The sequence below is a fragment of the Psittacula echo genome (assembly GCF_963264785.1).
Source record: "Psittacula echo genome assembly, chromosome: 1".
Taxonomy (NCBI): Eukaryota; Metazoa; Chordata; class Aves; order Psittaciformes; family Psittacidae; genus Psittacula; species Psittacula echo.
Genome location: NC_137735.1, coordinates 121,606,408 through 121,628,691, shown reverse-complemented (window position 1 = coordinate 121,628,691; position 22,284 = coordinate 121,606,408). Strand labels below are relative to the sequence as shown.

General features: G+C 39.4%; 2 protein-coding genes across 11 annotated transcripts in view; one reads left to right on the top strand and one right to left on the bottom strand.

The window, feature by feature from the left end:
• Positions 1-1,688: 1,688 nt before the first annotated feature.
• Positions 1,689-20,751, bottom strand: CCDC59 (coiled-coil domain containing 59). 5 transcript variants are annotated; one of them, XR_013958738.1, is made up of 7 exons: positions 20,493-20,751; positions 19,098-19,323; positions 16,600-16,699; positions 13,842-13,923; positions 13,559-13,638; positions 12,164-12,295; positions 1,689-8,971 (listed from the first exon to the last, which is right to left on the bottom strand). XR_013958738.1 is itself a non-coding variant. In XM_080637581.1 (6 exons), exons 1-5 carry the CDS (start codon positions 20,614-20,616, stop codon positions 13,592-13,594), a joined length of 579 nt encoding a protein of 192 aa, XP_080493707.1. In that variant the 5' UTR covers positions 20,617-20,751; the 3' UTR covers positions 11,406-12,295; positions 13,559-13,591. The 5 variants fall into 5 exon arrangements, 4 of the variants coding, with proteins under 4 accessions (XP_080493707.1, XP_080493708.1, XP_080493706.1 ...); XM_080637581.1 differs by lacking the exon at positions 1,689-8,971 and having other exon boundaries at positions 11,406-12,295; XM_080637582.1 differs by lacking the exons at positions 1,689-8,971; positions 13,559-13,638 and having other exon boundaries at positions 11,406-12,295.
• METTL25 (methyltransferase like 25) overlaps positions 20,736-22,284 on the top strand; it is a gene marked incomplete at its 5' end in the record, with an annotated part of 58,473 nt that continues 56,924 nt past the window's right edge. For all 6 annotated transcript variants that reach the window (XR_013958736.1, XM_080637528.1, XM_080637527.1 and 3 more), the window contains one exon: positions 20,736-20,970. Coding sequence is in view for 5 of the 6 variants with exons in the window: in XM_080637528.1 (XP_080493654.1) it covers positions 20,736-20,970 (235 nt within the window). The remainder of the gene's footprint in view (positions 20,971-22,284) is intronic.

Below are 22,284 nucleotides of genomic sequence, written 5' to 3'. Positions count from 1 at the left end.
AATGGCCTCATTTGACATTGAGATCTGCCACTCCCCACTTCTCTCTTGATCCATGTAACTACTTACAGATTTCACTTTGTTCCACATTGGAATAGAAGATTAATTACTTTATGGATCCAGGGTAAAATCAGAGAGTGGAAAGTATGTAACAATGCTGACTATGTCACATCTTCACATTTTAAATACGTACACACACATTTCCTTTATAGTGTTTCTCTCTCTCTGCAGGTCGAAACTGCAGAGATGTTGAAGACTGTAGACCGTGTAATGCTACAGATAATCCTAACAGATAATCCTAAACCACCCATATTGACTTTATGAAAGTACGCTGGGAGAAAAACAAAATCATTGTGACCTACTACTTACAAATCATTGGGTAGATCAGAATATATATATATATCAGTTGAATATAAATATATAGTATCAGCTTCAATTGCACCATGAGTGGATGAAGATGTGTGTAACATGCAGGCTGAACTGTGTTTCATAAAGCATTTGATAAACAGCGGTGAATAACTGATATAACAGAAAACAGGAGAATCCCTTATTATTTGCCCCTCTTTCTACTACTGCCCACTAATGGCCTGATTCTGCTGGATGCTGTTCAAAGACAAAAAGACTATCTACATCACACAGGAGAGAGCTGGGCCAAGCCAGCATCATTCCTACCTATTAGGTTTGCCTCTTAATACTAGCAGGTGGGTACTATCTTTCAGGGGGGAATTTACAGAAAGGAGCAGACTTGGTGACTACCTTAACCTCTCCACTATTCAAACTCAGATGACCCTTTGAGCTTCATATGACAGACACTACACTGCCATATTGGGTTGATCCTCCTCACCGTGCCTCACTCTAGGGCTGCATGAATTGCCACTTTACTTCCTCAGGTATGGCTGTAACCTACAGATTCTAACCACAAATAAGCATAATTGAGTGGGTGTCAAAGAAATTGTGATCCCTAGAATTCAAATTCAATGGTCTACAAGGATTGTATTTTCAAGAGTCATCTGAAACAAAACTTGACATTTAAAAAACTTTTGCTATTATAAAATGTTCCCTGTTGCACATACACTGTTGTTGTTAGAATACTGCTAGAGCTCTAGCAAACAAAATAATCCTTCAACTATAGTTTTCCTCATGAATTTTTCCATGGTATGTAAGTAATTGTACTGAGGAGTTTGTCAATCAAACCATGTAAACAAGCTCTTGGTTATGAGTTCACTTGGAAAACATCTATTTACTCTTAAAACTCCTGAGAAAAATCAAATTTGTAAGTTGCCACAGTTTATGTATACTATACATTTTTTCTCAGGAAAAGAATAGTCAGGAAAAAAAATCTTCATAAATGCATAACGGCACTTTTTCTTGTAATTTTCTGTATTGGCTTAGTTCATTGTGAATCTACAAGATAGAAGTTTCAGAAATCAGAAACAAGGTATCTAGCTATTTTACAACCTTATACTGTAATAACCTTATATTATTTTGCTAGAACTGAGATATCCCTGAATAGGCTGTCACGGTTTAGACCCAGACGGTAACTCAGTACCACACAGCCGTTCACTCACACACTGTCTTTCCCCCTCCCCAGGGCGGGATGGGGAGGAGAATTGAAAGAATGTAAACCACATAGGTTGACATAAGAACAGTTTAATAACTAAAAATAAAATACAATATAGTGATAATAGAAATAATATCAACAACAATAACAACAATATTAATATTAAACAACAAGAGAAGAAATGAAAGCTGAGGAAACACAGGTGATGCACAATATAATTGCTCACCACATGCCGACCAACACCCACCCCAACCCAAGCAGCAATACAGGCCTTCCAAGTATCTCCCCCCAGTTTATATACTGGATATGACATGCTGTGGTATGGAATACCCCTTTGGCTAGTCTGGATCAGGTGTCCTGTCTCTGCTTCCTCCCAGCTTCACATGCCTTTCCTCACTGACAGAGCATGAGACTGAAAAGCCCTTGATCAGAGTAAGCATTACTTAGCAACAAGTAAAACACTGGTGTGTTATCAGCATTGTTCTCAGGCTAAAGCCAAAACACAGCACTGCACCAGCTACTAGGAAGAAAAAATAACTGCTACAGCTGAAACCAGGACAGAAGTGTATGCCAGGGTAGTACTGTATCTTTTGAAGTATTACAAGCTTACCACTCCCAGCATGAATTTTGCACATCACAAGTACAATCAAGTTGTGATCACTGGAACTAAGCTACAAAAATTTGTAATTCTGTGATGTAACTCATCATCTGTCAGGATGAAGAATAAGACCTAATATTACTGTGCTGAATGAAATGATTTCCAAAATAATTATGTAAGTATTTTAGAATAATCTTGGTACAGAAGGCAACATTGGTTTTAAAATTTTCAGTGGAAAGGCCTCTTTTCTTCCAGCTACATACTATACATTTGGAGCTCTCCAGGGTAACATAGTGGGTTTTAGAAAACAGTACAAATTGCTCTTTAAAATATTCTTGTACTTCAGGATTGTTAGGTGTTACAAGCATAACAGCTATTACTATCTTTATGAGGAGTATCACTGCCTCTTTTACGATGCTGATTTGTTTTCAGTAATACTAAATGAGCTGAATTTATGCACATAAGTTAGTACTTCTACACTTTCAATTTTATTACATATATACATCACAGAGTTTTGCGGATAAATAAAAAAAATCCTCTTTATGTTCAGGAGAGTAGAAAAAGAGAAGGATAATGAAATGAATATCAATAAGAAATTGTAGAAAATCAATAGAGGAAATTAAAGGATAAAAAGGAAGCTCTATAGCTGGCAGTGAGGAAAATAAAGCTAATTTAAGGTCTACTTAGGACAAAAGGAATCCTAACAATGCTATTATAGGAAAAAGCTGATTTAAAAAATCATAAACAAATCTAATTTTAATAAATATATTTTCCACTACCTGGGGAAAATGCCAAATGAGATAAGCATTGCACATTTACTGTTTGAAAGATGATTACAAAGCAGACTATTAGATAGGTAAAAAGCTTCTAGATGACTGCACTCAGAGGATCATGGGATGCTACCTGGAGCCGGTGACAAGTGGAGTACCACAAGGATCTGTCCAGGGATCTGTGATGTCTAACATCTTTATAGTGACCTGGACAGCAAAGGGCAGATACCAATCAGGCTGCCATGAAAGTGCTGTGAGAAGGTAAAGAGACAGCAAAGATGAAAGTCTCAGCCAGGGTAGGATTGTTCAGACAGCACCATTAGTAGCTCAAAGATACAAGAGAGAAAACAGCAGCATGGAAAGGTTCAAAGTCCTAATGGGAAAAGAAAAAAAAAAAAAGAAAACGAGTAGGGAGGATCACCTAGCTGTGAAGCACTATGTCATCAACCCAGTGCCATCAGGGTTGATGTGGTGGCAGACAGCAACTTGAAGTCTGGATGATGTGTGGTGGCATCCAACCCTTCCCACTCCTGACTGATGCCAGCTTCTCAGCAAAGATCCATCATGCCAGAGGTGGTGAGCACACTGCTGCTTAGACTAACAGCTCATTAACTCTTAGACGTCAACTAATAAATTTTTGCTTTGATACTTTAAAGGTGCATATACTCTGACTGCAGAGTGTCTTTGTGCCTGGCTGAAGATGTCTGAGTGAACCAACCCAAGTAAGAGCCATAACAAAACTGCAGCAGCACAGCAGTCACTTCGGTTAACCTTGGGTCTCTGACTTGTCTCAACAATGGGTCAATAACTGCCAAGACTCCACTCTACTAACTGGAATTCCTCTGGAAACCTTTTCCAAGCATTTTCCAGGAAGAAGGAGCACAGAGCAGGCATTTGGAGACATAATTGCAAAGTCTGACCTTGTGACACTTGTCCCTCCATTAAATAAAGTTGAGGCTATCTGTCAAGCCTCTAGAGGACTTGTTCAACTTTGCTTTTTCCCCCCGAACATTTCCACAGAGAGGAGCTTATACGAAGTTGCTTTGAGATACATCAACAGAGGAACAGTCAATGGCAGATGTCACTACCGTCACAGCTGGGAGACAGAGGTCTGAAAATTTGTCCAAGGCTCAGGAAAGGAGATTAGGCAGAGATTAGCAAATCCCAGCACCTCACAGCACTCCATTAAAAATCACTTTATATATATCTGAAATGGACATCAATAGACAGCTTCTGAGCCACCATCCCCAGTTCTGTCTGCAAGGTCACCAGCCCTGTTGAAGCAACTCTTCCAGCTGAACCAGTGCAGGGAGATGCAAGCACACCCTCTGTGCCATTTCAGGTTTGTCCTCTGTAGCAGAGGCTCACCTGTCCAGAACCATTTGAGCTGCCTGTCACACTGCCACAGCTGGCAGCACATGTTGGAGAAAGCTGTAGAGAGAAGCAGCAGGGAAGCTGTGGAGTTGTAGTTAGCTTCTGCTACTCCTCTCAGTTTTTGTTACAGGTAGGGTTGTTTGTTGGTACTATTAGCTAGGCTAATCAAGTTCAGATGAGAAATTGAGGGGTTGTGGATAAGCCCCTTATTTAGCATGGGATAAGTATATAACGTGTGGAAAAAAACGTGTTGTGCAGCCTACAGTGGCTTGTGGAACAGTTGGCCTTGCTCAGCTTTCGTGCCCCTATTAAGAGAAAAATGTTGATAAACTGGCATTTAGACCTCAGAAGAGCCAAAAAATTACTGAATAGACTCTATACTGCAAGATTTCAGGGTTTCCTTCTATGTAGATTAGGAAGCATAAATACATATGTAACATATATAACGAACAGTATTGTTCATGTAACCAGCATAGCTAGAGCAGGATATGGCCAAGAGTGTAACTGAACAGCATAAAATTAAATATGAGATACATCTGAGCAGTTCAAAAAAGTTTTCCATAGATTCTCTAATGCCAGAAATAATTTCACATTATCATCAGTAGGTTTTAAGGAAGGTGTGCACAACTTCCAATAATGATCAAGTCCTACAGACTTTGTTAAGCAAGTCTACCTAGTTTTGATCTTAATGTCCCTCTTTTTATGTTTATTAATCTATAAATAACTGTGTCCTCATGAAATTCAGCTCCATGCCTCCACCCAGTGGGCTTTTCTTCACCAAGAACAAAAAGAGCCCCTGAAAGGTGCTTGTACATATGCAGTACCAGGGAAGCACAGGTGCTCAAATTATTTCTTTCCATCCTTTCTGTGGAGTGGCTCAGCTGAAAAGTAGACAGGTATTTGATATCACCTTCTGAAGCTAGATAACCACAAGCATGAGATCTTCAAAAAATGCTTTTAAATCATCTTCATAATATGTTTGCTGTTGCTATAGAAACAGCCATTGAGAAACATCCAAATCCAGTTGGCACCAGGGAAAACTTAAATTTCAGAGTGTTTGGTTGTGGGATTTTTGTCTCTTTTTTTTTGTTGTTGTTTGTTTTCTTGCTTGCTTGTTTACTATAAAAACCTGAAAGGAGCTTCAAGTTTTAAAATAAGTACAAACCAGATCATAGAATCATAGAATAGTTAGGATTGGAAAGGACCTTAAGATCATCTAGTTCCAACCTGCCTGCCATGGGCAGGGACACCTCACAACACTGGCTTTTGGTAATAAATAACCCTTTGCTTTGCAGTACTTATTTCCCACACTTAAAGTAGGGAAAATTATTTTCTACTTTTTTTTCCCCAAGCTGAGATTATTTAGCTACTTGCGTTGGCTTCCCTGTTTTAAACTCAAGGAAATAGCCTCAATGTATACCCTAAAAATCTTATAATAAAATAAGTTCTGTAAATGCAAACTTCTCTGTTAAATTACATGAGAGAGTTATTTCACTAAACATATGCACTGGTTTTGTAAAACACTAGTTTGTATGAACCTGTATGATGATTATTTTTATTGAGAAACAGACAGCTGTTACCAGTTCTCCCAACTTTTTGTGCCTTTCATCCCTTTCTTTTCTGTTGGTCCCTGAGCTTTAATGTTATGGGTCACTTTCCATTGAAAAAAATATAAGCTTATGAGGAAGTGGACTCTTAATGTGCCAAAGAAGAAAACACAGTTTAGGGAAACACTTTTGTCCCAACCCAGGAAGAATAAGATCTCTTTCTCCATGCTGGTTAGAGAAGTAAAAAATACACTTCTCTGATCTCTCATCACTTTAATGACCTTTCTCACATCTAATACCAAAACCGTTCCAGAATAAATCTCTCCTTTCACACACAACAGCCCTGCTACCGTCTGCAAAGAACTGTTTACGATTTAATACTACCGCAGAACTGAAACTAAAAGATAATGAAATTAAAGGACAATGAAAAGCTTTTCTGTGTGTAATCAATCCACAACTGTTAACAGATGCAAAAGTCTGCGGTCTTCAGTACAAATTAGGTTTTGGTGGAGTAGAAATAATGCCCCTGAACAGATAACAATTCAAATAGCAAATCATCATCGCTGATATTTTTTTTCATAGCACACATCAAAGAATCATTTCTGTATAAAGTTTACAATATTTAGACAACACCTCTTTGAGAGACACCCAATGAAAATGGACTGACAGAGATGCTTCTAGCTGTTCCTCATTTGTTTTGGGAGAGGGAGTTGTTGTTGTTTTGTGGTGGTGTGGGTTGTTTTACAGCTACCTAAGGACCAGGGTAGCTTAATTTCACACTTGCCAAATAACATTCTGAGGAAATAAGAGACTGTGACAGTCTGACCTACACATCAAATTTTCAGGTAAAGCTTACTTCTGATTACGTTTTTTCCTGGTTTTGCTGCTCATTACAAGTTTTTCCTTAAATAGTAAATATTCAATCTTTACCATACCCATGTTTTTGTTTGTCAAATCTAAAGCAGGTGATGACTTATCATGAAAGAGTTACTAATATACCAAAGTATCTTCAGAAAGTTAAAAATATTAGAAAATTAAGGGTGCTACTGTTAAAGTTGTGGCTATACGTTACTTTTGCAAAACACCTCTACCTTTCAGAACCAAGGAAGTCGGCAAACAACCTGCCTATCACCATGTAACTGCTCATTTGCTTTTATGGAGCAGTCAGGTGTGGTGTAAAACTCTGTACTCTTCCAGACAGAGTTACAAACCCATAAGACAAAGGTTCAAACTTTAAAAAACCCAACCAAACACCACAAGAGGTCAGAGGATGGATGAGGCAGCCTTTTCCTTTCCTTTTTTCAGCTTATCTTACTTTGTCTGATGAACTTTGTTCAAGCCCCACTGATTCAAGATGAAGCCCATTCCTAAGTGCTGCTCTGAGCAGGGACGGGAAGCAAGGGCATGGGTTGGAAAAGCTGTCTTTCCCCGTTTATGGAGCTGAAACTTTGACAACTTGCTCAACTATTAAGTATGATGCAGAAATGGAAAGTGTTCCTGTGTGTTGTAACTGTGTTTTGTCCTCTTTGTACACTCCCATAGAAAATATTTGTTAAATACAAAGTGTCATTTTTTGCATGATTTATTGCTCTTAGTGCGAAAGCAATTTATCAGTGTACCTCCACTGCCTTCAGAGCAGTATTCTGTAAAAAGGGATCGAGGAGCAACAGTTCACGTACTTGCAGATTCAGAAAGTGAAATTATCACAAAATGATGTATCTAATTGGCTTTAAAATAACACTGACAACAGCAATCACTGCCACCTGGACAACAGGACATAGTTTCAACATTAAAAATGGCCATCCTAATTACTTACCTGAAAATCAGTCAACTGTTTAGAGATATGTTTATGTGCGTATGGATGGGTATGTAATTTATATCCCCTTTCCTTTGTTTTAATCTTGAGCACAGTGAATATGAAATACTGTTTTGTATTTTCAAATCTGCAATGCAATCCAACATGTTGGTACCTATACAGCAATTATAAAAAACAAACTTTGAATACATTGATATTTTAATGTGTATTGATTTATCAACCACTAAGTGAATTTTAATACATACCAGATTATTTAAAAAGGAACACTGTTCACCTCATTAAACCCAAATCCCATTTTCAACCTAAGGTATCAGTTTTATTTATACTATTTCTAAGGGGAAAAAAAATCCTAAAATAAAATAAGTCGCAGGGAAAAAACCCCATAAATATCAGTAGAAATTATGATACTGCATGAGTTAATGCTTTTTATACCTATAATTTCCACAGACAGAGCGTTATTCGGAGAAATCAAAACAGCATTAAAAAAAACTTTCACTGCATTGTCTTTGGAGAATGAAATGTATGTGCTGTATTCAAAAGCAGAGACTATAGCATATATCTCTGAGATGAGAGATTATATTATAGCATCTATCTCTGAGATGACTAAAACACACATTAATGATTGCAGTGGAATATAAAATATCACATATTACAGCTTTATATATGAGAGGAGACATCCTATCTCCAGCAGATAAATGCTAAAGTACGTAAAGATCGTAAGTGCAGAATGTGGATTTTTTCAGCTAACATCAGAAAATAAGATACAAACTGAAAAAGGACACCAAAGCAAAAGGAACTGCACTTACAAGAAAATAAGCTTGACCTTAATTTATTAACAGGTAGGGTTGTGAAATATTTGGTGTTAGTGGACTTTCTGTATCCAGTAATGTCGTCTGATGAAGTTTGATGACCTAACATTTTCACATAACTTTAAAATATCTAGTAATGTGGATGCAGACTTGAATAGCGTGTTGCCAACAGTCAGGGATGCTGAGCAAGCTAGTTTTGTGCCATGTATGTAAACAGAAGCAAAATTTCTCGAAGCTTCAAATGCTCAGTATCTGTACAGATCAGCTGTAAAGCTTCCTGCCATAATTCCAATGAGTCTGGGCCAGATCAGACATACTGTGTGTGCGCTGAATGCAGAGCTTGTATGTGCACAGTAAATCCTAAATGCTCTAAATGCTGAGACCAGACGCATTTCCTACCAGTGAGACAGCCATCTGTGGAGGGCAGCTACTTCCATTCCTCCCTGGAAAATCCTCAACAAAAATACAGTAGTCCTATCATCCGGGAGCAAACCCAAAACTGGAGTAGGTAGGAAACATAAATTATATCAGCCTGAAGACTGTTTTAATTATAAGCGCTCAGTATATGTGGCTCTTGGGGAAAGAAGTTTAAATAGCACCAGCCTGACTAGTTGGGAGTATACTTCTACATCCAAAACTACAACCAGCTCTTGAAACTAAGAACAAATTTAAAAATTTATTGCTAAGTATTCAACTTAGGATTCTATTCTAAAGCAAGTCTATCTATTTATTTTGTCTAGCTTAATGCGACAATAAAAGAAATTGAACATAAACATTAAACAGCGATTGAATGAAACATCAAGGCCTTACCATAATTTAGCATTCTCTTGCTACTGTACATGTTTCATTACCTGGGTCTCCTTAATGACATCTAAGACACAATGTGTTAACTGATTTGAGTTGGCCATTTACCTAAAACATACTACCCCTTACAGTGCAGTTTTAACTTTTTAAAACATTAAATAGCTTCCCAAATTATTAGTGACGGCTACTTCATTTTGAAGTAGCCGTCACTAATTCTGCTGGTAGCTACAGAACCACTGCTCTTATTGGTCCATTCACAAAGCTGCTGTGTAACTTGACCTACAACATGCTGATTGCTCTGTCTATAGCTCTGTCATGAACTTTGCTGTTTTCTGTGTAGTTTTTAATTAATAGCAATTTGGATAATTATTTTCAAGTCTGGATTTATATATTTTCCCAAAACAGAGACATGACAGAGCTGTAGACAAAAGCTAGAGCAATCAGCGTGCTGTAGGTCAAGTTACACAGCAGCTTTGTGAATAGACCAACTACTTTACTGAGAGTTCAAACTGAACTACTTTACTTGTTTTTTTATTTTACATATCCCATAAAGGTTTTCTTCAGAGGGAAGTCAGCAAGCTTGCTGCATGGCTTTCAATTCATTAACTACTCCCCTCAGCAACTTCCAGGACGTATGCATGAGTTAATGAAATTATACGGCAAATTGATATTTCAGAGATTTGTCCTGTCCTCACAATTTTCTTATGCTCATACTTCTTCTGTTCATTAATACATTTCAAATTGCTTCTAAACTCTTTGATTAATGACTTAAAACATTACTTTATGAAAGCAGAAATAGACACTGAGAATAACATCAATTTTTTTACTTAATGTTCTTTTCCTAATTCTTAGCACAGGCATAATTTATCAGACTGTAAAGATTAAAAAGAAAAATCCAAGTCCACGTTGCCAAAACCTTAGTATCTTAACAGTGAAAGGGTTTTTTGTTCTTTTTTTTTCCTATCAGTAGCAAAAAAAAAAAAAAAAAAAAAAAAAAAAAAAAAAAAAAAAAAAATCTTTCTAGATGGGTATGGGGTGAGAAAGTCCCTGTTCTGTCAAAACCAGCTTACTGAGATGATCCATTGAAATTACTATTATGATTTCCCAAGAAGTTACCCTGCAAAAGGAGCAAGGGAAGCTTCACGTTCTCTTCCTCAGAACTGAAAAGAGAAAATTAATGTTTGTACCTGATGCTTTCTTCCCCCCTTTATTTCTGATTCACAGTTTCACTAGTCTATAGTGAAAGAAAATGAAAATAATAATAAAAAAAAATGTCTGAAGTTGCCTGCATTCACTGATCATCCAACTTGGAGAACAGAATTTCAAACTGTGCAGCCCTATCTATCACTTCCACTTCATCTTATTCAGAAGATGTACTGGAAAGAAGACATAACTACTTGAGATCTGCAGGCTTTCAGAGAATAGAAAACAAGCTGCTAGAGAGGTTGAGTGTGTGAAAACAGCCAATGAACTCAATTGTATGCTGTTGCCTGCTATAGCCCATCAACTAGAAGTCTGCAGGGCACCAGAGACTGGCCCTGACTTCCCTCCGACCATTATCCCAACAGAGAATGAACTTTGATAGAACCGGACGAGTTCTACAGTAAAGGAACGATCAGCATCAGCAGGCAATGATCCAACACTGCACACAGCCTCTCCTGCCCTGAAAGACTGTTATAAGAGATGGAGCCCAACATCAGGGACTGAATGGACTCAGTAGCTTTATAGGAATTGGTCCGTGCACTAAGATAACAGTGCACTGAGATGAGAGCGAGGGTATACGGAAAATGTGGGATCTGAGCATGACGTGAATGGTATGGAATAAGGGGTGGATACTGTCCTGGGTTCAGCAGCAGCACTCACTTTTTCTCCTTCTTAGTAGCTGGTGCAGTGCTGTGGTTTTGACTTTCGGCCTGGGAATAATACTGATAGAGCCGATGTTTTCAGTTGCTGGTCAGAATGTTTACCCTGACCAAGGACTTTGTGAGACTCATGCTCTGCCAGGGAGGAGGAGAAGCCGGGAGGAAGCAGGCACAGGACACCTGACCAAACTAGCCAAAGGGGTATTCCATACCACAGCACATCATGCCCAGGGATGTAACTGGGAGTTACCCGGAAGGGCACGTCCTCTTTTCTGTCGGGCTCTTTTCCGGCGGGCGGTATCGTATTCTCTTCCCTTGTTATTTCTCTTATCATTATTATTATTGGTGGCAGCAGTAGTGATTTGTGTTATACCTTAGTTACTGGACTGTTCTTATCTCAACCCGTGGGAGTTACATTCTTTCGATTCTCCTCCCTATCCCTTGGGGGGGGGGGGGGGGGGGGGGGGAAGTAGAAATTGCGTGGTTTTAATTTACGGCCTGGGCTTAAACCACGACACTAAGGAAAAAACCAAACCACCAAAAATACCATGAACAGTGTCCTGGGTTCAGCAGTAGCAGTCATTTTTCTTCTTAGTAGCTGGCACAACGCTGTGTTTTTGACTTTCAGCCTGGGAACAATGCTGATAACACCGATGTTTTTAGTTGCTGCCCAGTAATGTTTCCTCCAACCAACGACTTTTTTCAGTCTCATGCTCTGCCAGCGAGGAGGGGCACAAGAAGCAGGGAGGAAGCAGAGACAGGACACCTGACCCAAACTAGCCAAAGGGGTATTCCATACCACAGCACGTCATGCCCAGCATATAAACTGGGGGGTTACTTGGAAGGCCTAGATCGCTGCTTGGGTCAGACTGGGTATTGGTCGGCAGGTGGTGAGCAATTGTACTGTGCATCACTTATGTTTATTGTCTTGTTTCCTTTCCCCTTTTAGTTTTATATTCTCTCCCCTTGTTTTTCCCCTTATCATTATTATTATTGGTGACAGTAGTAGTAGTTTTGTATTATACCTTAGTTACTGGACTGTTCTTAACCCATGGTATTTACATTCGTTTGATTCTCCTCCCCATACCTCAGGAACAGCGCGGGAAGTAGTGGGGAAGTGAGTTAGCAGCTGCATGGTTCTGAGTTACCGGCTGGTCCTAAACCACAAAAAAAAGAAACAGGATTTAGGCTCCTCTTTTTCACATTTCAAAATCACTACATATTCATAGCAAGGTTTAATAAAAAAACAATACAAATTTAATATCCCATTGGACTAACTTCTCACACGTTTAAAATCAAAACACACAGTTGAAAGCAGGTTTGCTTTTACAGGCAGCCTCCATGAACTCATATTTGCTATTGGACTATTTTCCTAGTTGTCACATCAAAAAAAGCAATCAGGGCTTTATTCCCTTCCTTAAAAGATCCCTTCCCTTCATTCTTCACACTTTTCTCCATAAACACATGATGGGTCAACTGTTACAGTGCTACTCGGCAAATGAAAGCAAAGTTTCCATTTTCTTGGCTGCCTGTATGACCTTGAGCCAGTGCATTACCACTGCTGTGTTGCTTCCTTCCAGTGGTACCAAATTAATTTAAGTGGCTTGACAGTGCAGAATTGTAGGCTCATGAAGCAGCTGAGACACTGGACTGCACTGACTTCTCATGACTACTGTGCTGTGCTGCTACACCATAGTAATCAGCAAAGGACAGTATGAGGAAATACCCCATTTCAACATCTTCCTTTTAGAACTGGTACATAAAGAATTAACTTCCAGTGGAAAAAATGTCTCTCATATGAATGTCTGTGAGAAGCAAGGCTTAGCCACAACCCCTTTTTATCTCCAAATTAAATAAACCTATGAAAGAGGGAAAGTGATGGGAAAAAATGACAGAAACTTCTCCTCCTTGAAACCAGCAACGCTGGGCCAAGATCAGGTACTTCAGTGCTTTTTTTATTATGCACTCTGGCTGATCAGGTTATCTGAAGCACTGGAGAAGGAGGCATTTTCAGTGCTTCTTCGGAAAACTGTTTCATGTTAACCATCACCAAGAACATGGAATAAAAAGACTAAATATGTATCACCAAGCACAAAGTATATGTTAAGTCTAGGAGAATGACTAATAATAGCCCTCTGAGTATAATTTATGTTCTTTGCTTTCATATGCCACACCCTATACAACAGCACACAAAACATACTCTGAGCCTTGGCAATTCATGAGGTATCAATTACGTTGCATTTATCATTTTACTCCTCTCAAGTAAGGATAATTTTAGTAATCACAATTGCAGGAAGTGTTAGAGCTAGAAAACAAATGCTTTACAGTATGCAAATTCATATTCAAACAGCCCTAGGCTCTAATGATTTGGAATTCAGGATATTACTTAGCTAACAGAATTTAAATTTAGAAATACAGACCATTTATTTTCAAGGTCCAAATATCTCTCTCTTTCAGCACAGAATACCTATTTTCAGGACGAATATCCTCCAGTGTTGGACTGATGAGAGAAAACAAACCAACAGCAGAAGTCACAAAGAAGTAAAGATATCATTTATTAAAAGTAATTTAATAAAGTGTCCACGGGTAACTCAAAACCTGCAATTAAGATGTATGCAAAGGTTTATGCATTTTGTTGTATTTTCTGAAGAAGAAACTCCACTTGTAAGTTTAGATTTGGCTGTCCTCTTTTTGTTTTCTTACTCAATATTTTATAAGCTTCCATTTTCTTCTGCTTGTACAAACGCTGGGCTGCTTCTCTTTGTTGTTTCATTTTTTCTGCTTCCTAAAATTAAAGAAATAAATAAGATTAGGAAATAATTACACACATTACATAATTCATGTAGCTATGAAGCTATCTATAAACAAGATTTATTTTTGTAAAGATATTGGCAATTAGGTATTGTACTGACACTAGAAACACCATTAATCTTAAAGGGTTAATCAGGATGCTCTTCCAGCACATACTGCAATCAACACGCTATATTGCCTAAAGCTTAATGAGAAAAGCCAAGTTTTCCTCAGTAGAACATCCTACAATGATGTTTGTTGCTAAAATGCATTCTACCTCCTTTCTGTGAAATGAGCTCCTTGGCTTTTCTCCTTAAAGGACAAAGTGGAAAAATTTCCTACCTTCTCCTCTGGAGTGCAAGAAATAAAAAAAAAAAAAAAAAAAAAAAAGCCACCCACTGAGCCCCATGTAAATGTCTTGCCAATCCAGATGTGCTAGGATACTGGACACATCTGCATGGGACTGGCAGCTAGGCTATGGGGCATATCTGGAGCTAGAAGTTGAGCAGGTCTGTGATACTACAACAGCATCACAAGAAGCATTATCTAGGGCAACCTGATCAAGACCAAACTTAGCAACCTGTCCTCTTCAAAGCAAAACAGGTCTTTATTGAGAGAGAGAAGGTGGGGCAGGAGATAACAAAATTTTCAACTGTACAAACTTTCCATGTTGAGGGGACAGCACATATGCAAACAAAACACTTAATGGAGGCACTTAGACTACATGAATAATCACCATGGTAATATGTTCAGGTTTTTATCAAACAGCTTATGCCCCCTTCTATAGTGTTCTAATTTTAGCAAGTAATTTGGGCCAACATTTACAACAAGCAACTTAACTAGCTTCCTTCACATATATCATGCCCTCTAGCAAAATATGCAAGACCTCACAAATCAAACTGAAGGGCTGGATGCTTCATATCATCTAGATGACTTCTCCTCATAAAGCTTATTCTTTGAAATGCAATAGCTGCTGATCACAAAGGCATATGTTTCTGCAGAATGCCCAAATAGATGATAATTTATCAATTATCCAAATAAATGATAATTTATCAATTTATAAATTATGTTTTTGTTTTCCATGGCATAGTAGCTTCTGTGATGTACAAAAATTAGTAAGAATGCCCTACGACATAGAACATAAAATTAACTAGAAATAACCCAAGAAAATATTTCTAAATAGAAATCTAAGAGGCTACAGGTCAAAAAACAAAACAACAAAATTGCACAGATAACATCTCTCCATTCAGCACACTTCAGTTATTTTCCTGTAACGATGATTAATATAATAGATTCCTTTTTTTTTTTAAATCAGAGTAGCACCAACTGTAACTTGCCTGTAATTCACTTCCCATCTAATAATTTTACTGCTGTTCAGCATATTATTGTAAACAACATCCATTTAAGCTACCAATCAAATGCTTACTCAAAGCAAGAACATTCATCTTCCTTAGGTGGTTGTTACTTACATTCTGATCTCTACTAAATCCTAGCTTTTTTATATAGTGTGGAGGCTAAAAGTTGTACCTTTAAGCTTATTTCTTTTCCCAAAATACGTTAACAGCAAATCCAGAGTTTGCTAACGTATGTGAGGGTAAAGTATGTGATCATCACACAGGATTCCCCATAAGCGATTACTGTTACTGTGGCACTTGGCTACTGTTTGTTTTGCCTAAATATCTTGAAAAGACAAAAAATGCTAACACCTCTCCTCACATAACTCTTAAGTGCTGCTCAAAGAAAATTCCCTGCAGTCTTACTGGGTTTTTATTTATTCCCATTTCCTCTAAATAACCCGGTCATAAAAATTAATTTGTTTTAGCATGATCTGCATCTGATATTCAAAACAGCAACTCTCAGCTGAACAACCACATAACTCACCCAGAATCATGGACCAGTTGGCACAGAATTACTCTAGTTTTCAATCAGCTAAACTGGAGAAATAATATGTTTTATCCAGCTATATATTTCTATAGCATTTAAACAGCAGTTACTGAAATTTCGTTGGTTAGCAGTGAGTTACACAACTTCTACGATGTTAACGACGTGTGCCATTTTACAGTGCAACAAACAACATACTGGCAAAGAACAAAACTATTTAAATAAGGATGCCTCAAATGAGTAACTCAACAGACTAGTCAACAATGTTAAGATACGCCCTATAAAAATAAGTCTCACTAAATTGGAACGAGGGGACAAATAAGATTTTGGCCATGGACACCACTAAATTTAATAGTTTTGCTGTTGGTCAAAGAACATAAAAAGGTAAAATGAAGCCTGCATTATGGTAACACCTTAAGAAATAGGATGGACATTTCGTTTTTCATCACAAGATGATGGTCTTGTTATTACTTCCCCTTCTACAATATTTAAGCAGTCTAGTATAATTCACTGGGCTATGCAGATGAAGCTCTAGGTTTTTTCTTGATGTACCGACATAACAAAATCCTGCTAAAGGCAATTGCAAGACAAAAATAGTAGGAACAAAAACAATGGCAACTTTGAAGACCTGCATGCCTGACTATTACTGTCAAGTTGAAAAAGACTAAAAGAATACCAGTATCTGTGTTCCTCTCCTATGGCCCTATTTGGGTCCAGATGGACCCAAAATGGTAGAAATGGTAATCTAGTCTTTGTTTACAATCAAGAAATATATCTGTTTAAGATTTACCTCTTTCTTTCTAGCACGCTCAGCCTTTATTTTCTCATACTCTTCTTTTGCCTTCTGATTAGATGTTTTCTTCTTACATTTCCCTTCAGTCGTAACTGACCTGTAAGAAAAAAAGTCATGTACTTCAGGTATGGACTATCACCAAGTACACATAACCATGTATCCCATAGCCCCTACAGAATCAGAGCACACTCTTCCATGATTTTGTACATATTTGGGGAAGTTTATTAGAAATACAGGCTTCAGAAGGCCCATCCTTCCACACTGATGGGATACCTATTTGCACCACTCTTACATGATTACACGTCATGTAACGAGCAGCTCACATGAAAAGACAGCAAACTAAACTTCTTCAATGCCAAGTATACCAAAGACTGTATACACACAACTTTTAAGGACCCATATCCCTTATCTGCTGCATCTTCACATGGATGATGCTTCATGAAGTTTAAAGAGAGTCTAAAAATTTTCTTCCTCTATCATACAAGCTCTTCAGAGCTAGAAAAACTGAATGCACTAGCTTAGAACATATTATATCTTTATAGTTCTGACATATGGATGCACCTGCAGAAATATGAGGACAGCCAGTTGTTAGCAAACTGTCTGCCAGAGAAATCAGGCTAACATGGCAAGGAGAAAATGCCTCCTTGCAATGCTTTCCTAAAGTTTCTTCTTGAAGGAGATGGCATTATTATTGTCCTTAATGTTCTGAAATTAGGAACTAAAATTACATTCCCTCCAAATTTCAGTATTAAAAAACTGCCCAGGTACCTTTCACCAAAGAAAACAGTTCAAGAAAACCTGTTTTGTTTGTCTGGCATTTACTGACACACTACTTTGAGTGGATTTTTCTTGTTATTTAGTCCCAAATTATTTTTTCTTCTGATTCACAACACAGCCATTACATAAACAGTGTGGTAGCAAAGACATTTCACACTTGAAAAGTACATGCCTTGTTAGATATTAAAGCACTGCTCACAAAGTAAGTTTTTTATGACTCTATTACACTCAAAAATCTGAGAAGTCCCCATTGTCATCTAGGAGATTTCAGACAGACAATCAAAAAGGGAAAAGAAGGTGTTTGTTCATACTTTCGTTTAGAAATACCACTCTTTTGGAGAAAAATGGAAAAAAAAAAAAAAATCATCTTTGCCTTAGTCTCATCTCCATCTTGTGGCAATACTGTGTAATGACACTTCATCGTCTCAAGTACCAATCCACTTAAAGTAACAGTATGTGCTAAAAATAGAATTATCTAACCAAAGTCTTACTTTATATTCTCATTGAACACTGAAGTCTATCTAAGTCTCTACGCATCACACCACCTCAACGATTAGCAGTCACATTCATGCAGAAATATTAATTCTGGTTTACAACCACAATGATCATAGTTTAAGCAAAATTAATCCCCCTCTGGTCTAAAGAAAAACATCAGGCCTGTTTCAGACACCCCCACGAATTAACTGCCTGTTCCAGACAAAAACTCTACCTTTCTCTCCCTGGTGAGCTTAGATCTGACTGCCTTTACCCACCCCTGATTGTTCTTCTCAGGAAAGTTTAGATATAGATACACCTTGGAATTCAAAGACTTAGGACACTCCTTGTACTGAGGATGAAAAAGCATTACCTCAGTCACAGTACTTGAATGTTGTTTTAAAACACTGCCAAGACAATGTCAGACCTGAGTGACTACACTTTTCATTTTACTGACATACCTAACCAACATTTCAGGGGGAATTACTGCCACACAGGGAAAAAAAGGTTTAAGTTATCTGACATCTGTTAGATCACAAGTGAGAAGCTCCATTTGACTTTTCTCAATTATTGTAAGTAAATTAAAAACCAAACAATTAACCCCAACAAAACTCCTCACCAATGGCAAGCTATAATGACACTTCTGTTGTTTAAAATTATTACTTTGATAAACAACACTTTATTGCCTTAAGATTTTACTAAATCCTCCTTTTTTTTTTTTTTTAAAGTTCATAGTTATATTCCCCAAAAATTAGCCATACCATGAAAGGGTAACTGCACAAAATCTTGCTCATTCTAGCAGAAAAACAGTGCAATATAAAGAAGACAACTTATCAAACTGGGAACAACCTTTCTGGAAAGTGACATTAATTTTAAAATACTCAGAATCAATTCAAAGGAAAATTCTGCAAATTCAAAAGCACACTACCTGAAAAGCAGGCTCTCATCTCTGTATATATGGTAAGAAATTAGTCAAACATTTACTGCTCTTAGGCTGAACCCTGTCTTTAAAGTATAGTGGTAACTTTCTGTGGACTAAACATCATCCATATTGCTTTCCGATTCTGATGCAAACACAACAAAGCTGTAGGTTCATATTTCTAACAAATAAGAAAAACATTTAAGACCTAATGGCATTTTAAGCAAACCACTATACTGAAGTTCATGTAAAGTGTGAGATATAAAATATTTCTTTAACAATGGAAACAACTACTTGTTTTTAGAGACATATTTAAAAAACTTACTCTACTGCTTCATTAAGTTTTTCTTCTGCTAAAACTGAATTATCTGTAGCCCTGCGCCGCCGTTTCTTGAGCATTTCTTCCTCAGCTAGGTAAAGATGCTTCAAGTGCTCTGGATAAGTATCAGTAAATTGATTATCCTGTTGTGAATGAACCTTCTTTCCCTTTCTCAATAATTTCCTGTATTGTCTTTCGATCTTTTGTTTTCTCCGAAATGCAAATCCTCGTCCTAAAAACATAAGAAAAAGAGAGTGAAATACGGCTGCACTAAAGTAGTATCAAACCATTCAACTATTGTCAGGACCATTTCAACCCATTTACTTTACAAAACGAGAGAAACACACTACTTGTGCTAATTTTAATAAGGACCAGTCAAAAATTCAAGGAAAAAACACAGTTACAAATCTGTCTCCTACTGCAGCATTGCAGTTTGCACAAATTTACTGAAACTTACTGCCTAAAACCCTGGAGAGAACATGACATGGTAAGCATACTTCTTAATGCACACTCAACATGATATACCTTCAGCAATGCTTTTTGAACCTAGTGAAAAGGTGCATTAACATTTCACTTCCCTCTTCTTACAGCTTCACAAGCAATATCAACATAGAGTCCTAAAGATAATCTCAAGAAGGCACTTGACAATAGCAACACCAGATCCTTCAGTAGTCTGCAGCTGCAATGCCACAGGAAAAAAAAAACAGCCTCTAATTCATTGTATTACATTGAATTACATCATATTTTTCCATACCAACAGTATTTTTATTGCTGCTACTTTCTTTCTACACCTGTCCAGGAAGAGCTCTTCTACACTTCAAAAGTATGCTACATCATAGAATGATTTAGCCTGAAAGGAAACATCAGACAATGGTGGTTTCAGACTCAATCATTGTATAATGGCATTGAAGTCAGACATGTTCTTTTCCTAATACGTTAATATCTTATTTTTATTGCATCAGTCTTAAGAGTCACTGACTTTTATAATACTCATTTTAAAAAGTTTCCGAAGGCAGCAAGTTCAGATCAGTCCAGTCACTTCTTTTCCTTTGATTCTTTCTCCAACGTTGACATTTCAGAAAAGTGCTGCAAAAACCAATGCTCTGTTTCCTATTCGGTTTTTACACTTGCATAAGTACCGTTCAATAATCTGAACCTTTTTCCACATATGCTTCTATCTGAAATACGCAGCTCACACAGGACGTCTCCGCCAGCCTTGCAGCCACCGGTCCCCATCCGGTCCACCAGGGCCGAGCCAGCTCGGAGGCACGACAGGAGGCCTAGGGTTGAGACCAGCGGGTCCGGCAGAAGGAGGCTCCCTCGGCGCCGTCTCTTCCACCGTGACACCACCTCAGACCCGCCGGGGACCAGTCGCGGCTGCTCCCCCATCCCCAGACTCACCCTCCTGGACACTTCCCACGACATTGCGCATCAGGTCGGGCCTCCACAGCCGCTTGCTGCGGGGTCCTCGGGCAGCGGCACCAGCACTTTCAGCCGCTGGCGCCTCTCTCCGCGCCGCCTCCATCGCTCTCCGAGCGTCGCGCAACGAGATGGCGTCACCAATGTGCGCCGCCGCCGAAGCCACTCGGTACTCGATTCACCTGCCTGCGTAGCGGCAGCCCCGGCGAGCCGAGCGCAGACCCCATGTCACGGCCGGCCCTCGCGCTGCCGCCCCAGCTGCCACCGGCGGCGGCGGAGACCACGCTTGCGCGCGTGTCGCGGTTCCTGGCGCGCGCGCTGCCGCTGTGCCGCGCCCACACGGTGGAGTTCTACACGCGTGGGCTGTGGGACCGGCTGGTAGCGCCGCGCCCCGACGCCGTGCTCGAGGCGCTGCGGCGCCCCCTGGCGGAGGCCTCCGGCGCCGCGGCGGCGCGGTGGGGTGAGTCGGAGAGGGGCGGGGAGGGGCTGGGGCTTGGGATCGCGGGCCCAGAGGGAGGGGCACGTTCGGGGGCGCGACCCGGTGCCGGTCACGACGCCGTTGGCCGGGGAGGTGCCGCCATCCCCGGAGCTGTGGAGGCGGCAGAGCGGCCTGCTGCGGCGCGTGTGCTGCTGAGGCCGCCAGCGTAGCCCTCGTTGGCGGTGCCGCCATACCCGCCTCACGGTGACATGCCTCATGCCCCGCCTTGCCATCTCGTTCAGACCTCCTGTCGTGTTAAAAGCTATTTTCCCCGCTTGAATAAACACCACCCTGCCGAGCTGCTCTGTTTTTTTCTACCTTCCGCCTTCTTGCAGCCACCCCCTTGCTGATCCATTACTCTACCGTGTGCCGAAGCTGCTTCTGCCCTCTGGTGCCAGCGCTGTCGCCAGCACTGCTAAGTTGTCGTTCCCTTTTCCAGGGTAAAGGGCTGTATTTGGAACAGAGAAGGTATAGCTATGTTGGGAGGAGCTGCTCTTAGGAGCTGTCGGTAGTGACAGTTGTGCTGGTAGTCTCGTTTTATAAATTTCATCTTTTTCGTTCAGAAATGAAAACTCCTGTCAGGCCCTTTTGCTGTGACCAATTTCTGAAGAACAGAAATAAAATGAACCCCCACAAAAAGTCCCCCACATGAGTGCAAAGATGTAACAGTTAAAAGTCCTTCAACTGTTGAGGCTCTGGAAATGTGGAGGACAGCTGGAAAAGGCTTAAACACTGCTTATCTGTAATATTGAGTGTCTGGCAGAGGAAGAGAGAAAGCAGTTTTATTTCTGACAAGACCGATTTAAGAAGCACTTCATATTTTTAGTAATTTTCAAATCAGTCCAGAGGAAGCCAGCTATGAAACTGTGTGACTGAATTTACTGCAGTTCAAGCAGCAGGGAAACATACCACTAGTACACTTTCAGGCAGGGCACAGAAATGAAGATAAAGCATCTGAAAGGAATGGTATTTGGGGGGACTGAGCCCAGGCAAAGAGATCTATTTCAGAACTAAGGTAGTAAAATCTCTGACAAAGCACTTAGCTGAGAAAAACCTGTATCATGCCAAAGCTTATAGAGCACAGAGATAGCTCTCATGTAGCATTCGCTGTGAAATGCTGTGTTAAATGACATGTGAGACAGGAAAGCACGTTGAGTGCGAGAAAAAGGGTCCACAGAAAGCAACATGTGGAGCTGTGCACTTTTTGGCACAGAAGGCAGGCTAAGATAATGATTTGGATTTGGAAAGAGATTGAAGAACTGTGAATTGCTACATCACTTGCAATGTTTCTCTCTT

Bases quoted from the DNA above. Each gene is read 5' to 3' on its own strand.
- CCDC59 (XM_080637580.1), bottom strand. From the start codon at position 20,616: ATGGAGGCGGCGCGGAGAGAGGCGCCAGCGGCTGAAAGTGCTGGTGCC. The intron at 19,324-20,492 runs GTGAGTCTGGGG...TTATGTTTTTAG, and splicing joins CGTGGGAAGTGTCCAGGAGG to GACGAGGATTTGCATTTCGG. The intron at 13,924-16,599 runs GTAAATCTTAAA...CTTTAATTTTAG, and splicing joins AGCGTGCTAGAAAGAAAGAG to GAAGCAGAAAAAATGAAACA.